The sequence below is a fragment of the Staurois parvus genome, unplaced genomic scaffold (assembly GCF_062004578.1).
Source record: "Staurois parvus isolate SC_StPar_1 unplaced genomic scaffold, SC_StPar_1.0 ptg000525l, whole genome shotgun sequence".
Taxonomy (NCBI): Eukaryota; Metazoa; Chordata; class Amphibia; order Anura; family Ranidae; genus Staurois; species Staurois parvus.
This window is the reverse complement of record NW_028318321.1, coordinates 10,668,830-10,686,063: the sequence shown is the minus strand read 5'-3', so window position 1 is coordinate 10,686,063 and position 17,234 is coordinate 10,668,830. Positions and strand designations below refer to the sequence as shown.

At 42.0% G+C, this 17,234-nt stretch overlaps 1 protein-coding gene across 2 annotated transcripts in view; it reads left to right on the top strand.

Annotated features, from left to right (window-relative positions):
* The window catches only part of LOC149451740 (alpha-2-macroglobulin-like protein 1), a 148,792-nt gene that overhangs the window by 34,041 nt on the left and 97,517 nt on the right, over nucleotides 1-17,234 (top strand). For both annotated transcript variants that reach the window (XM_089690337.1, XM_089690336.1), the window contains exons 10-12: nucleotides 15-121; nucleotides 3,869-4,030; nucleotides 15,478-15,717. In XM_089690337.1, coding sequence (XP_089546463.1) covers nucleotides 15-121; nucleotides 3,869-4,030; nucleotides 15,478-15,717 — 509 coding nt within the window. The remainder of the gene's footprint in view (nucleotides 1-14; nucleotides 122-3,868; nucleotides 4,031-15,477; nucleotides 15,718-17,234) is intronic.

The following is a 17,234-nucleotide window of genomic DNA, read 5'->3' as shown; positions in this document are numbered from 1 at the left end:
TCTGTGTTTTCCAGGTCACACGGAGGAAGCGTCAGCTTCACTTCACTTCAGTAACCATGAGAAAATTATATTTGAGAATGCTGGACTATTATACCAACAAAAAGTTCCATACACTGGCAAGGTACACAGAAAATGAAAACTGAGCAAGAAATAATGAGGTGTCATCTAGTTAAAATCAGTTTACCACATACAGTATGTAACTACTGTTGATTAGGGAATTATGTAAATCAGTATTATAATATGTTTTCAGTTATTTTTCAGTACTGTAGACACCCTTCTTCAGACAGTAAAGCAGAGCTAGGCAACCTTGGCTTTCCGGGTGTGGTAAAACTACAAGTCCCAGCATTCCATGGGAGTCATGCTTGTGGCTTTCAGAGTTTTGCCATTCCTCATGGGACTTCACCACAGCTGGAGTGCTGAGGGTGCCTTCCCCTGCAGTATTGCTTTGCCTCTGTGCCTAGAGATCAACACAAATCTCCATTTTTTAAGCACCCCTCTGCTCACCCCTCAGCATCACACCCACCACAACACCTACACCTATTTTTTCAAAATTCACTTTGTACATCCTTTCCTCTTCTTCCTGAAGCAAAGCAAAGACAATTAGATATTTGCAGAGAATGGCACTGATTCTATTTTGTCAGAGCTGCTCTCTGTAGTAGTGTACTGTAAGCCCTGGTCAATGTGGTGACATCCCCCAAGGAAGTTTGTCCATGGCAGGCTAGGCTCACAAAACATTTCTCTGACTGTCTTTTAACCCAGAATAAGCCTGGCAGAAGAGCAGAGTTTCTTCAGTGGACAGGGCTGGAGACAAGGGGGATGTTGAAAGAGCTGTATTTTTTATTGGCTGGGCATATTTTTGTATTTTAAACTGGAATTGTAGCCAACCTAAGCATTTCTTTGATTTCAGGGATATGTAAGTGCTTCTATATCTGGACTTACATCAGTAGATTTATTTGTTCAGCCCAAAAAATACAGTACAGTTACAATACAATGCAACACAAGAGGTGGCCCTACTTGTTAGCGATTATAATCTAAAAAAGAAGGGGAAAAGGCAGTAGCTGTGTGGGAATGCGTTGTTCTAGAAAGTAAGATTCAGCTGATAACTAGAGTTGGGATAGGCATCCCTGAAGAGATGAGTTTCCAGGGATCACCCAAAGACAGACAGAGTAGGGGATAGATGTACTGGTTGTGGTAGGTTGTTCCAGGGGATGGGAGAGGCTCTAAAGAAGTCCTGGAGTTGAGTATGGGAGGAGGTGGAAAGGGAGCTAGACAGCAGGAGTTATTGGGAGGAGTGAAATGGATGTTCTGGTTGATATTTTGAGATAAGGTTATTGACATTCACCAATTATGGCCACATTTGGTCAATGATGTCACCTCTATCCCCAGCCTTTCCCTTATATAGCTGAAGACAGATTGGGGAGATAAGGCCCTTACTTTCATCAACCTGGGTCCCACTTGGCAAGGTACCACCATGTTGAGGGCATGTGGCCTGTTATGGTTCAGCAGGGGGAACACATGGTCATTCACCTCCTTTTCTGGCCAGCCAGGCTGCATGCTTGCACAAAAGGATCTGGTATGGATTTTTAGAGGGACCTCACACATTTTTTGGTTGTTGATTTTTTGTTGCGTGGAGTCCTCCTTAAAGTCTTTATCAGACCTGAAAATCTGGTATGGATTTCCAATAAGACCTCATGGTTTTGTTTTGTTTTTTATTGTGTAAATATCATGCCAGATTCATAGGGGTTGATTTACTAAAACTGGGGAGTGCAAAATCTGGTGCAGCTCTACATAGAAACCAATCACCTTCCAGTTTTTTTGTTGTCAAAGCTTAATTGAACAAGCCGAAGTTAAAAGCTGATTGGCTACCACGCACAGCTGCACCAGATTTTGCACTAATTTTTGCACTAGTTTTAGTAACTCAACTTCAAATTGTCTAGTATGTATTTTGGGGGCACCTCCAGGCATGTTATTTAAGGGAAATGGACATTGCAGTTATTTTTGCTTTGGTACATGTTCCCAAGGGAAGCGCCCACTTCCATGCTATTTTTTTTACAGCCCCTTGCTTTTTAGTCCAAAAGGGCTGTCTCCTGTCACAAAAACACAACCTGTCAGAGTTTATATTCCGCTTTAATGGTTTCCCAAAACAGTTACATTCAAGGCATGATAGGTCTTATGCTTACTAGTGTGCTTATGTGAGCTTTCATACAAACTTTCAAGCTATCAAATGTCACATGTGCAGAACCTTGGCAACTGCAGAACACATAGATGTAAGATGCCAGCTTCCTTGGCTGTAAAAGGTAGCAGGGTTATGTTCCACTTTAAGGCCTCATTCAGATGGACGGCTACACTCATAGTCAATGAATGGGCTTTGTCTTTAAGCAGGTGGAGCTGTCAAATGCATTGCAAATAGGAATGCATTGGCTGCACAGACACAGCAGCCCCAAATGCAGACAGTGTGTATTCGGCCCCACTTTTCCACATGGTTGTCAAATTGGAATGATCGCCTGTGTCTGTGCAGCTGCTGCATCCCCATAGACATAATTGGACTGCCTGCATGCAGCACCTGGTGGTGGCTCAAGCAGCTTAAAGATATTGCCCATTCATGGACTACGGGTGTAAGCAACCATGTAAATGAGGCCTTAGCAAATTCTTGATTATCTGAAGAAGGCGCAGCCTTGCTGTTGCAAATGGTAGTCTGGATTGCTGTCTTAACAAGACCATCATGTTGTAGATTTTCAGTTTAGCTATGATCAGAAACTCTGCCATCAGATTTGGTGCCTCTGTGAAATCATTCTTGGTTTGAGAGATTAAGGATCTGTGTTGGCTTCCCTTGACAGTAATTTTGCAGGAGAGTACAGAACTACATGATATGGTTTCATTATTCTAGCCATAAATACCCTGTGGCCTCCTCAGATGTTCATGCTCAACAGAATCATGATTATCATGTACAACTGGTGGAATGTAGTCTGTTAAAGAATATGTCAGACTAAAAACTGTCCCCTGTCTTGTTATTAGTGCTATCCAAACCTAAGTTAGAGAAATAATTCCTCATTTCCTGTCCCTCCAAAACAAAGTGAGAAAAATTCTGCAACAATGACAGAAAAAAACGTCTAAAAGGGGTTTCTGCCTTCTTGTAATCCATTGGTCTCCAAACTGTGGCCCGGGAGCAGATATGGCCCTTTGCTTGCTTTTATCCGGCCCTTGGGGCACTATTCCTCCCACTGATATAAGGCATTATTACTCCCACTGACACCAACAATAGGGCATAATTCATGTCACTGATACCAACAATAGGGCACTATTCCAACCACTGACCCCAACATTGGGGCACTATTCTTCCCACTGACACCAATGATGGGACACTATTCCTCCCAGACACCAATGATGGGAGCACTATTCCTCCTATTAATACCAATGATGGGGCATTATTCCTCCCACTGACACCAATGATGGGGCAGTATTCCTTCCCATGATATTAACATTGGGCAATATCAGCCCCACTAGTACCAACAATGGGGCATTGTTTACTCCTATTGACACCAAGGCATTTTCCACTCACACTGGCCACAGTCTGGCCCCCTTAAAGTCTGAAGGACAGTATACTGGCCCTTTCCTTAGAAAGTTTGGAGACCCCTGCCCTAATCTAAAAAAAATAATTCTCTCTGTATTGCTGAAAGTTTTTCAGTAGGACAGGAAGTGAGGGTAATCTCTCCGTTAGCTGCAGAAATATGTCAGAGGTTTTAACCCTTCCCTACTCAAGTCAAAACTAAAAAAAAACTGGAGCTAAGGAATGGGTCCAAAATATTGTATGCGTAAGTTTGGATGTTTGTCAACTTTCTGATCAAAAATGTCCTTTTCTCTTTCTCAGGTTAAAGTGACTGACATGCTAAATCAACCCATGGTTAGTGCAACAGTGGCAATATTATCAAGTGAAGATTCTGAAAAGCTTGCAACTGTGAAAACCGACAAAGATGGAATGGCTCCTTTTACACTTAACACTGATTCATGGACTGATAGCATGGGATTAACTGTAAGTTACTAATACAGCAATGCAAATTTTTACAGTTTATATTGTATTCATAAGCAGTCACACAGAGCAGAGTGCTTTTTAGGTGTTTTAATTGAGGTTTTTGTTAATTTGTACAAGTATTTTAAAAGCATATTTCAATACTTTTTCTTGTATATACAAACTTCAGGCATTTTGTTTTAGTCAATGGAAAGCACTAGAGGAAGGAGACCAGTTCTTGCATGCAAAAAAAATTACTTAAATACACCTACAAAAACAGTACATTTCAGCATTTACATGTGCTTCCAATGAAATTCTATGGGGCCAAAAATGCTCCCATTTTCTGCAAAATAGTTCATGTAGGTTTTGGAGTGTCAAGCTAGAGGCATCTGAGTACTAATATGTGAACAGTCATTATTGAAATACATGGGGTTTAGGACATTGCGTGTTTTTGAGCTATGAGCTACAAAATGCTCAGATGTGAATGGGTCCTTAATCAGGCTAATTTACTCCAAATGCAAAATAGTGGGGTTTTTTATAACATTGAAACTTATGCTTTTAAGATTCACATTAAGTAGCTGTCTGGTTGCAAACATTAGGTCTGAGAAAATAGAATGGTGTAGGTGTAAGTATGCAGATTTTGGAGGGACTGGAAGTTACTGTTTTGCTCATATTTAAAGAATGTTACCCAAACATTTATTACTGATATGTGCCTGTTGTACCATGAACTTGTGTTAAAAAGTATCCTGATCTCTTTGTATTGCTTCCCCTGTGGGAAATACCTAGTAATCCTGCCAGTCCCCTGCTTTCCTATTTCAAAGTGACTGTGTTAGGCATGAGAGAACATCCATCCCAGTGTAGTCAGTTTTCTGGCTGTGCTGGGAGAACAACCTGCCTATCCACCAATAGCCAGACTTGTGTTGAAATGCCCCCTCTGCATAGCCATTCACTGGGAAATTCAGTATGTTAGTAAGTTATTTGGTTCACACTTTTGCAATATAATTTCCTCACAATTTATTATATTCATCAGCACAGAAGGGGTTATACATTCAGTATACTACTGTTTCTCCACCCCTAGCTCTTTAAGCCCCTTACGCAGCTAAGAACAGAGATTATGTGATCACTTATAAAAAAAAAAAAGGTACCGTATTTTCCGGCGTATAAGACGACTGGGTGTATAAGACAACCCCCTAATTTTCCAGTTAAAACATAGGTTTTGGGCTATACTCACCGTATAAAACTACCCCCCTTCCGATGCAACACCATTTAAAAACATCAGATTTTTTAATTGAAATGGTTATGACTTACCAGTACTTAAAATCCTTCAAAATCCTCCTGTTTATCCTCTGACATCATAAGTTCATGAATGACATCTTGTGATACACTTGTAAGACAGTCATCATATGGATCAAATTCCAGATCAGATGGTTACCGCTGGATGTGCGGTAATACGGTAGCTTCGGCTACATACAGTATATATACAGCCCGCTGGATGTGCAGTAATGTACATACAGTATACCGCACTGAGCCAAGCTGGCTCAAAACAAATGTCCCTATGACAGATGAATCTGTCAGCCCGCTGGATGTGTGGTATATACAGTATACTGAGCCAAGCTGTTTCAAAACGTACCGGTACGTCCCGACTGTAATCAGCCCGCTGGATGCGTGTATGTACGGTAGCTGCGGCTACATACAGTATACACTAGGCCAATCAGGCTTGCTCGGATTGGCTGAGGTTGTGACATCATCAGCCCACCTCTCTGACTCAGCCAATCCGAGCAGGCTTTGTATTCATTAGTAGAATACATCACTCTCCATGATTGGCCTAGTGTATACTGTATGTAGCCGCAGCTACCGTACATACACGCATCCAGCGGGCTGATTACAGTAGGGACGTACCGGTACATTTTGAAACCGCTTGGCTCTGCGCAGTATACTGTATATACCGCACATCCAGCGAGCTGACAGATTAATCTGCTATAGGGACATTTGTTTTGAGCCAGCTTGGCTCAACACGATATACTGTATGTACAGTATTACCACACATCCAGCCAGCTTGACCCAAACAAACTCAAGGTTCATATTTTTTACCCTGCGTATAAGACGACCCCCAATTTTTGGGGTATATTTTTGAGTATAAAAAGTAGTCTTATACGCCAGAAAATACTGTATTTATAATTTTTATATACACAAATGTTTTTGCCTTTCATTTCTGTTTTAAACTGAATGTATTGTTTTGAAAGGTAAGGGTTCACACATATTTTAAGACTAGGGTCCCATAAAAGATTTTCGTGCAGGCAGATAGTTGTTCCAAAACACATTGCTGGATGTTCAAAGTTTAGAATTTTAAAGCCTAACTCCAGGTTTCCTGTTGCTGTAAAAAGTTAATTGTTTGGACCAACCTGGTCCAAATGAACTATTTCCATTACCAAGAAATGCGACTGCTGTCAGTGCTGTATAAACAGTTTAACCTTTTCACGCCGAGCGTATGCAAATATGCAGCCTCTTATGGGCTGGGCCTTGACGCTGAGTGGCCGCATATTTGCATACCATTTCTAAACAAACATGTACTGAGAGAGCATATGTGTCTGCAGCCAACAGAAAGGTCCCAACCTCTCCTTGCGAACAGGGCCTTTCCGATAATGCAACTGTCGTGATAGCCAATCATGGCGATCACATGACCCTAAACCCCGCCCCATCTCCCGGTGTCAGAAACCCCTTAAACAGCTGGGAGACGCAGGCGCGAAGGGGTTAAAGCAGCTACAAATAGGCCACAGTGTTGTGTTCATCCAGGGGCTTTCTGTCTGTTGCCAGAACAAAATTGAGTCAGTGCTGCTCAGCCATTCACATGGAGCTTTGAATTTTTATGAATGAATACAAGGCTTCCTATGATTGGCTGAAAAGGGGAGGGGGTGGATGATGCCATGATCTCCACCTCAGCCAATCACAGAAGCCTTTTATTCATTCACAAAAATACAAGGCTTCCTGTGAATAATTGAGCAGTTCTCAGCCTGATTTGATTTTCTTCTGGGAATTGACAGGGAACTCCTTGTACCACTACCAAAACACAGTGCCATATACTTTATGTTGCTGTTGCGATATACAGTTTATACAGCACTGACTGAAGTCACATTTCTTAGTCATGGAAATAGTTTGTTTGGGACAGCTTGGTCCAAAAGAATTATTTAGGCCTGAATCACACCTATGCAATTTCTACTGTTTTTTGTGTTTTGAAGAAACTCACTAAAGTCAGTTTAATGTGGTTTCCTATGGGGCATGTTCACATCTATGTGTTTTAATCCACAGCATTTTTGGGTAGGGTCAGGGACTTTTTTTCCTGCAGCAGATTGCAACATGCATAGGTGTGAACCAGGTCTTAAGGCCTGTACAGTGTGCAAGAGCTATTCGTTTATGTGTTTGAAGCAGTGTGGAGCTGTGTGCAGGTAGTTTACATGAGCCGATGGAGACACAGCGGCTCTATGGATGCACCCGCACATCTTTTGAGGTCGAATGATGTGCAGGGGCAGGTACATGGCATCGAATGTAGGCAGACCATGAACCCATCTCTGCACACATGTCAAACTCTGATGTGAAAGTGAGTCCATACAACTGATGAGTCTCCACTGACTAATGTGGTCTGCAGCAGTTCCATGCCGCTCTGGATGCATTAATAAATAGAATGTACATGCTGTACGGGCCTCTGCACCTGTGTCAATGAGTTCTAACATGGAGAAATGCAACCAGAGAGGGGATTTAGCCATATACTGTAGATAAGTGAAGTGAACTTCTGTGCCTACTATACAATATAAATAAACGAATAGGTGCTGCTGCTGACATCAATTGTGTTCCCACAATATCAGCTAAATAAGTAAATAAATTAAAGGTGATGTAGCGCTGCTAATGAACATCAATCAGTACTAATAAACAATACAGATGAATAAACTGTGCTCATAATCATATTGTGAATAAATGACCAAGAACATAGACCATAAATATAATTCAATGAATAATGTGAATAAAGATACTAAAGTGCTTTCAATAAATGACTTCATAAATTTCTAAATATCATATGATCCGAAATATTATTATTATTATACAGGATTTATATAGTACCAACAGTTTGCTCAGCACTTTACAATATAACAGGAGACAATACAGCAACAATACAAGAGGGTTAGGAGGGCCAAATGAATAATGTGAATAAAGATACTAAAGTGCTTTCAATAAATGAGTTCATAAGTTTCCAAATATCACATGATCCAACACCATGACTGCAATTCCATGGTGAATGTGAATTTTCATGCTAATAACAGTGTCACTCCGTGCTCACAGAACTCTCACCTCCAAAGCATGTAAAAACTGCATGTTAATAATATGACATCTTGACACATCCAGACCTTGCGATATCTCTTTAGTCTGTTCTTCCTCCCATTTATGGATACTTTTAAGATGGTAAAAAAATCCTCCGTCTCAGCGGATACCAGTCACCTCCAACGCATGTAACACTTGCATGTATTTAAAAACGTCTCCATAAATCCGGACCTCGCAATATCTTATTTAGCCAGTAGAGGGCTATTCACTCCTCCTCCCATATAATGGATAATAATAGGTAATAATGGAAATCCCCCATTCCACAGGATGCCAGTACCTCACCCAAATGAAAGAATGCTTCATATAGTGTAGTAAGTCAGTAAAAAAACAATATATATTAAAATCACACTTATGATAAGCACTTTAAAACAACCATGGATCCTCCCACTTCCTCCAAAACTGCCTCAGCCCATGCCCTACGCATTACATCACCGTCACATGACTTCCTCTAAGGGATGTTTGCGCTTGGGAAGTGCAGCATCCAGCTGTGCTGCCAGCAGCCTGTACTGAGTAGTATTCACATTTAGGGCCATATGCACTCAGGGATGTATGCTCCAAATGCAGGAATTCTGGGGATGGATGCTGCTCTTGTGCCTCTCAAGTGTCTAAAAATGCTGGGATTTGATGCTGATGCGCTAATCCACCTGCTTACAGGCCGCTTTATAACTTACAGTTGTGTCCAAAATTATTCAACCCCCAATGCTGTAAAGGGGTTTAGGGACTATAGTGTACATTTGGAATTGTATTCAGAATCAAATCCTACAAGGACGTTGTAACTACCCAAATGCAACTAAAATGACATCAATTGTTTATGTAATACAGTAGTAAATGGTTCTTATGTGGTTTCTTCATTGCCACAATTATTCAACCCCTTAAAGACTACCACTCTGAAGAACAGAGGTTCATACAGGTGCTTTCCATCAGGTATTGAAAACACCTGTGGATGTCACCGAGCAGCAATCAAGCATAATAAGCACCAATTAGGCAGCTTTAAAATGACTGTGATACTCAGCTCCTTCTAGACATTTACTGGTGTGGTTACAAACATGGTGAAGGCAAGAGAATGGTCCAGGAAGACAAGAGAAGAGGTGATTTCTCTTCACAGGAAGGGCAATGGCTATAAGAAGATTGCAAAGATGTTAAACATACCAAGAGACACCTTAGGAAGCATCATTCGCAAATTCAAGGCAAAGGGCACTGTTGAAACGCTACCTGGTCGTGGCAGAAAGAAGATGCTGACTTCGACTGCTGTGCGCTACCTGAAGCGTAGAGTGGAGAGAAGTCCCCGTGTGACTGCTGAGGAACTGAGAAAAGATTTGTCAGATGTGGGTACAGAAGTTTCAGCCCAGACAATAAGACGCACACTGCGTAATGAAGGCCTCCGTGCCAGAACTCCCAGGCGTACCCCCTTGCTGTCTCCAAAGAATAAGAAGAGTCGACTGCAGTATGCCAAAAGCCATGTGGACAAACCACAAAAGTTGTGGGATAGTGTTCTGTGGACTGATGAAACAAAATTAGAACTGTTTGGGCCCATGGATCAACGCTATGTTTGGAGGAGGAAGAACAAGGCCTATGATGAAAAGAACACCTTGCCTACTGTGAAGCATGGTGGAGGGTCAATCATGCTTTGGGGCTGTTTTGCTTCTGCAGGTACAGGGAAGCTTCAGCGTGTGCAAGGTACCATGAATTCTCTTCAGTACCAGGAGATATTGGATGGAAACGTGATGCAGTCCGTCACACACCTGAGGCTTGGGAGACGTTGGACCTTTCAACAGGACAATGATCCCAAGCATACCTCCAAGTCCACTAGAGCATGGTTGCAGAGGAAAGGCTGGAACATTTTGGAGTGGCCATCGCAGTCACCAGACTTAAATCCGATTGAGAACCTCTGGTGGGACTTAAAGAAAGCAGTTGCAGTGCGCAAGCCTAAGAATGTGACTGAACTGGAGGCCTTTGCCCATGAAGAATGGGCGAAGATACCCGTAGATCGCTGCAAGACACTTGTGTCAAGCTATGCTTCACGTTTAAAAGCTGTTATAACTGTAAAAGGATGCTGTACTAAGTACTAAGATTGAATGTCACTTGGGGGTTGAATAAAACTGATAATGCTGTGAGCACAGAAAAGACATTTGTGGTTATTTCATTATAACTGTTATGTTATATTTGTCTGACCTACAAGTGCCTCTTTAATGTAAATGTAAGCAAGATGACTGAATGATCAAAAGCAATGTCAAACTGGCCAAAACACTCAATTTCAGTGGGGGTTGAATAATTTTGGACACAACTGTATCTCAATAAAAAGTACTTACCTTCCAAATTTTGAACTTGTGAACAAGTAACACCTTGGACCTGAAAGAAGGACACCTTAGGGCAAACAATACATGTTGCATGTGCATAGCCCTTCTGGGAAAATGGGTGTGACAACACTGTATCGAATATTGAGCATAACTTATAGGGGTATGGTTAAATAATGTCTCAGCCTGCCATTACTATAAACTTTACACAGTCTGCCTTCCTTGTTAACCCAAAATACCCTTTAATTACCGTGCTTTGAGTGAGAATCTCGCATGCAAAGTGCATTAATATTTAGAAAAAACAGAATTTAAATCAGCACAAGGGACATAACTTACAGTCAGTAGAATGTGTCTTATGTCCCATGTGCCGATGCATCTTCTATTAGGTGAAACCTTGCTACGTCCATGCCCCCCTGCTACCATAAGCTTCCATTACTACAGCTCATCAAGAGGGCCTGGCTATGCCTCATACCCTAGAGGCCCAACTCCATCACTCATAGAAGCTGTACTGAAGCTCTATAATTAGAAAGCGATCTATGAGTGGAGAATGGTGGATGTCTAATAGGTCCACGCCTTCATGCACAGATTACTTTCAATTCATAGAGCTTTAGTATGGCTTCTATGAGTAATGGAGTTGGGCATCAAGGGCAGGCATAGTCAAACACTCTTGATGAGAGCCTGCAACAGCCCTTTAGTTCTATTAACCCCTGCAACACTATAAGATTACAGAGGTGGAGGTAGGGGGCATGGACACAGGAAGATTTCACTTAACAGAAGAGACATCAGCATAAAGAACACATCCTTATGACAGCAGATTATGCCCCTTGTGCTGATGTTTGTGTTTTTTTAATCTTAGCTGAACTTAGGCATTAGACTTTCCTTGAGCCTGCCTTAAAGAAAAACATAATTAAAATGTTTGAAAATTACACAGTAATGAGCAACTGTTTGTATAGAGTGAAAAGCAGGTATCTTAGGGATCTTACATTGCTGATCAGTGGAAGAAAAAAATTCTTAGTGTTAGCGGTTGCTTGGTAGAAACAAATTTCTCCATTCCCCTGTATAAAGCAGGAGCTAGATCAGGGGTGGGCAAACTTTTTGACTTGAGGGCCGCAATGGGTTCATATATTGGACCCGGGGGCCGGACCAAGAGTAGATGAATGATGTGTATGTGTGAATTAATATAAATTAAATTACCTTTGCTCCGTGCGTTCCTCTCGCTGTGTTCCCACGCTGTTCCGGTCTTCAGGGCGGACTGTGAGAGGAGCCTAGCTCCCCTCACGTTTGTCACGCTGCCCCGCCTACACACATCCCGACAGCCAATCACTGGCTATCAGGATGTGAGTGGCAGCGAGACTGGCCAATCATTGCATTTGAGTGCGCTGAATGATGCAAATGTTTGCCTGCCCTGGCTGGTTTTTTTTTGTATCACGCTCCGCGGGCCGGATTAAAAGGTCCGCCGGGCCGTATACGGCCCGCAGGCCGTAGTTTGCCCATTGCTGAGCTAGATGCTGGAACAAATGTTCTTGCCCTGGATCTATGGGGTGCTGGGATTCTATTTAACTGGCCTCTAATACCCTTTCATGACATGTCATTTTCAGTTTCCAATGCTGTGACACTTTGGCTGACAAATATTTGGTCATGCAACGTTATACCCAGATGAATTTTATATCTTTTTTAGTAATCTATGGGGTTTTTTTTGTAATTCTTTTATTGTTCACATATCAAATAACATACAAACCAATGGTCTTTCACAGATGGGGTAATGGGTAATACAAGTACATGTAAGTAAGGCACAACTGTAAAACAGTAGCAAAATGACAGAGATACAGCAATCAAGAGTTATCAAATCAGGTAGTAGTTGCCCATGAAGCAGAATCCTAAGTTCCAAGGCAGGTTACATAGGTACCCAATTTAGAGGGCTGACTGGGGGAATCTGGATATTAGATTCCACTATAGTCACTTAAAAGGCGGTAACTCTTCACAATGGGCTTAACGTTACCTGATTCAGTGGCCATTATTTGGAAAATCCCAAATTAAAAGGTATAGGGGAAAACAAAAGCAGGGGTTGCTAGAGAGAAATCAGAAATAGAGAAGAAGAGAAGTAGAGCAAGAAGAGCAAGGACGTCCCCCTCCCAGTTCAAGGCATTTCAGAATTACCTCATTGGGAGACTGGAAGTTCATTCAGGTAGGCATCAGTGTACAAAAATAGTACCATTGGGTTTTTAAATTTTTATAACTAAAAAAATTAAAAAAAAAAATCTGTTTGCTTTAGTTTCTGTTATAATAAAAATGCTAGGACAGTATGAACACTCCAGATATGACCCCTTTTGGAAAGAAGACATTTCAAAGTTGATCTAATTTTTTGACACATTTTGGTGTTGAGGAGGTTAAAGGGGTTGTAAATCCTTACATAAACTCACTGAAGTGACTAGCCCCATTTGATACACATAGATGAAACAGATCCTCCTACAATTGTGTTTGTATATCTGCAACTAATTCTTCTGTAGATCCATTTTAACCGCTTTCCCGCCGCACTATAGCAAAAATACTGCTACAGGGCGGCAGGGCTGTGCAAAATCACGTATATATATATATATATATATATATATATATATGTGTGATTTTGCAACTCTGAGTAGGGGACACGCGTGCCCCACCCACACTGCCACTGGCGGCCTCGGCTGTCAATCACCAGGTCCCAGCTGGTGGTTGCCTGCCAGTACCCGGCAATTGCTGAGTATCACTAACGGGGGAGAGACCTGTATGCAAACAATACAGATCTCTCCTCTGTCAGCTCCTGCACTTAGCAGAGCAATGCAAAGCAATGTGCGTACACAGTGAAACACACAACACAGGCTCATAGTAAAACAGCACACAGTTAACCCTTTGATCGCCCCAGATGTTAACCCCTTCCTGCCCAGTGCCAATAGTACAGTGTCAGTGCTTTTTATTAGCAATGATCACTGTACTGGTGTCACTGGATATGTCAGTGACAGTTAGTTCCCCCCCTAGTGTCAGAAAGCCCGCAGCATTCCCGCTATAATTTGCAGATCACTGCCATTACCAGTATTGGGATCTTTTTTTAGCAAAGACATGTAGCAGAATACATTTTGTCCTAAATTTATGACGAAATTAGATTTTTAAATTTTTTTACTGGACATGTTTATTAGCAAAAAGTCAGAAATATTGTTTTTTTTTTCTCAAAATTGGTGGTCTTTTTTTGTTCATAGCACAAAAAATAAAAAATGCACAGCGATCAAATACCACCAAAAGAAAGCTCCATTTGTGGAAAAAAGGACATAAATTTAATTTTGGTACAGCGTTGCATAGCCGTGCAATTGTCACACCCCTTTATAGCTGAGGCTATGAGTCATCTGCCGTGTGCAGAAGGGGGTGGACCATCTCCTGGGTTCTGTTGGGAATAACTGTCAGATGTAACTAATGCAGATATCAGAGAGCAGAGAAATCCAAGAGGAGCTATATTTGGTGCTTTGGATTCAAACTAGTACACACAGTAGAGGGGGTGTGCTTTGTTAATTTTTCATGACTGAGGTTTAAAACATGGAACTAGGTAATGGTGCACTAAGTACAATGCATCATTAATGTACAGGTCATACACACAGGGAGGAGATGAAAGGAATAATGTACAGGTCACATACAATGAGTAAAATGAGAGGATGGACATGAGGCGTTGTGTGCACTTTAAATGTGCAAATACAGGAGGTGAAGGGGTAAATTTACAAATCACATAGACAGACTAGAGTTCAACAGTGTAGAACAGGATGGATAAAGGGTTAAACTTTTTTGCAGCTGTAAGCCATCATCTTTACAGTGCCCAGGAACTAATGAATGAGTCATTCTTTAAGTAGTCCTGTTTCTTCCCCTTCTTCTGTTGTAAGAAGAATGGGCAGGCTCACAGCTGTAAACACTACATTGTTTGCATTGATGATAGCTGTGAGAGGTCTGAGACCAGCCACTGCAAACCAAGTGTACAGAGCCACTTGGATCGGCTCTGTACACAGTGTCTTATACCCAAGCCATCCAAGGATGGCTCAGTTCAGTCTGATGGTGCCTTATCCAGTGCCATTTCTAAATGGCACTGGGCAAATAATCTTCCATTTTTAGACATACAGCGGTAGTAAAATGGTTAAATCCTGAAACCATCTCGTGGAATATTTGATAGCTAAAGGGATATGCAAGAAAAATAGGAACAAGTTTTAACTGGTTTCAATAACTCCTCATTTTCATATAGTCAGCTTTTAAATTAATCAAGGTTTTATCGGTCAGTGCTTTTCTGTTCTTCTCTATGCAATGTAGGCTGATCAAGGCTGCTGGAAGAGGCCAGCAGGATGCATACATAGCTTCCTGAAAGAATCACAGCACCCTGCCTCAATAATCTCAAGAACCCCCAGCCCTTATGCAAATAGTAGGCTGGCTCTAGGGAACAATTGTACAAATAGTAAAATACCTTGATGGGTGTCCTTCTAGAGGAATTGGATTTATTCATCCCTACTCACATGTGAGCACTCCATGTCCAAATATGCAGAATATTTACATTATTATAGCCAGGGGAGAAGGAGAGAGCACAGGCCTACCTTCCTCCTAGCTCTCTCCTCCTCGGCCTCATGTCAGCCATTCTGTGATGTCACCTCTGGTTAAAAAAAGTGACAAATGGCTGACCAGACATGATGTGTAAATAATTGTTATTGTTTTCGTTCCCAGGGAAAATGCCAAAAAGGTTCCCAGGTCTGATTTTTCAGCCTGGTAACTAAATCAAAGCTTAAAACCATTTATTTTCTACCATAGGCGGTATTCCTATCAAAGGATGGAGATGCTGATGAAGAACTGGAGGACATAGGCAGTAGGTACTCACAGGCGACCATATTTCTTCACCCCTACTACTCTGAAAGTCAAAGCTTCCTGAATTTGGAACATAGAGGAAGAGACGAAGTGCCATGTGACTCTGATCTGTCGGTGAATGTGGAGTATCACATCAATAAGGATCAGCTGGGTAGTAAAACAGATCACATCTCATTCTTCCACTTTGTAAGTTACCTTTTTTTTGTATTTTTATGGTATGTAAAGAAATTATATTATACAGTTAAAGTATATACTGTAAATATACAAAGACGGGTGTACCTGCTGTGCACATCAATTTTCATATAAACAACTGTACATACTGGAATAAACATGTTCATAGAAAGCACATTTTTAACTTCTGACTTTCTTAACCCTTTCACTAAAAGGCCCTGCGCTCTATTTCAGCATTCAGAAAGAATATCTTAATTAGGGGTGGGGCATTAATTTAATATGGGCATGGTTCTACAAGATGCATACTTTTAACCTAATTGCGTCTTTTAATTAATCATATATATAAGAGCTGTTTTTGTCTTGGTAAAGAAAAACAACAGTATAAAAAACAAAAAAACACTAACGTGCATTAATCTCAAGGTTTTAGAGCAGGCATCACTAAATGGTGGACCGGGGTCCAGATGCAGACCGAGTCACTGTCCTATCCAGACCCATGCAGTCCTGCCATTTAAGAGCCTTTTCTTCCCAAAGCTGTCTCATGGTCATCCTCACAGCGCTGACAGCGGGAGGTGGGACAGTTCTGGATGGAGGGTAGGAGCTGCCCGAGATTAACAAGCAGGTGATTGGTTGCTAGGATGAAGGGCAGTCCTAGCAATCAATCACTGTCTGTCAATCACTGTCTGTGTAAGGTAGGACAGTGGGGGGGTGAAGTTGAAGGGGCTAAGGACATTAGTGTGAAATCGGGCCAAAGACAGTAATTTGGGGCTAAGGACTGTGGTGTGGGGAGGGCTGAGGACATTAAAGTGGGAGGGGCTGAGGACAGTAACATGGGGGGGCGCTGAGGACAGTAATGTGGGGGCTGAGGACAGTAACATGGGGGGGTCTGAAGACAGTAACATGGGGGGGGCTGAGGACAGTAACATTGGCGGGCTGAGGACAGTAACATGGGGGGGTCTGGGGACAGTAATGTGGGGGGATGATGTAAAAAGGGGCAGACTACTCTTCAGTGAAGGGGGCAGAGGACAGTACTGTTGGAGGAGGGGGGTGATTTCAGGGAAGTGTGAGAACACTACTGTGAGAGGGTTGGAGAGGGGGTGATGTAAAGGGGGAGCTGAGGACACTCATCAAGAGGGATCTTGCTTTGAATGAAGAGGGGACTGTGATGTGCAGTGGGGACTGAGGACACTGATTTGAGAACAGGTTCAGATCTGTACATGTGCATTTGGTGTAAGCGTTGTGGGTAGGTCAGCATTACCTATTAGAAACCTGAAGAAGTCCATGACCCTTTTTTTCAAAATCGCACCACAGCAACACGTGGTTTTGCGCACACAAAAGTGCACCACAGGGGCCTACATGAGATTCGAACCTCTGATGCATGCAAATTTTACTGCCCGGACCTTGTTGAATTTTAATTCAATACCCCTGTTTTAGAGGAACACTGCAGGCAGTGGGCAGTATTCAAGTAGAGGAGTGTAGATGGTATGACAGCAGGCACTATGTCCAGAAGAGGAGTGTGGAGGGTATGACAGTGG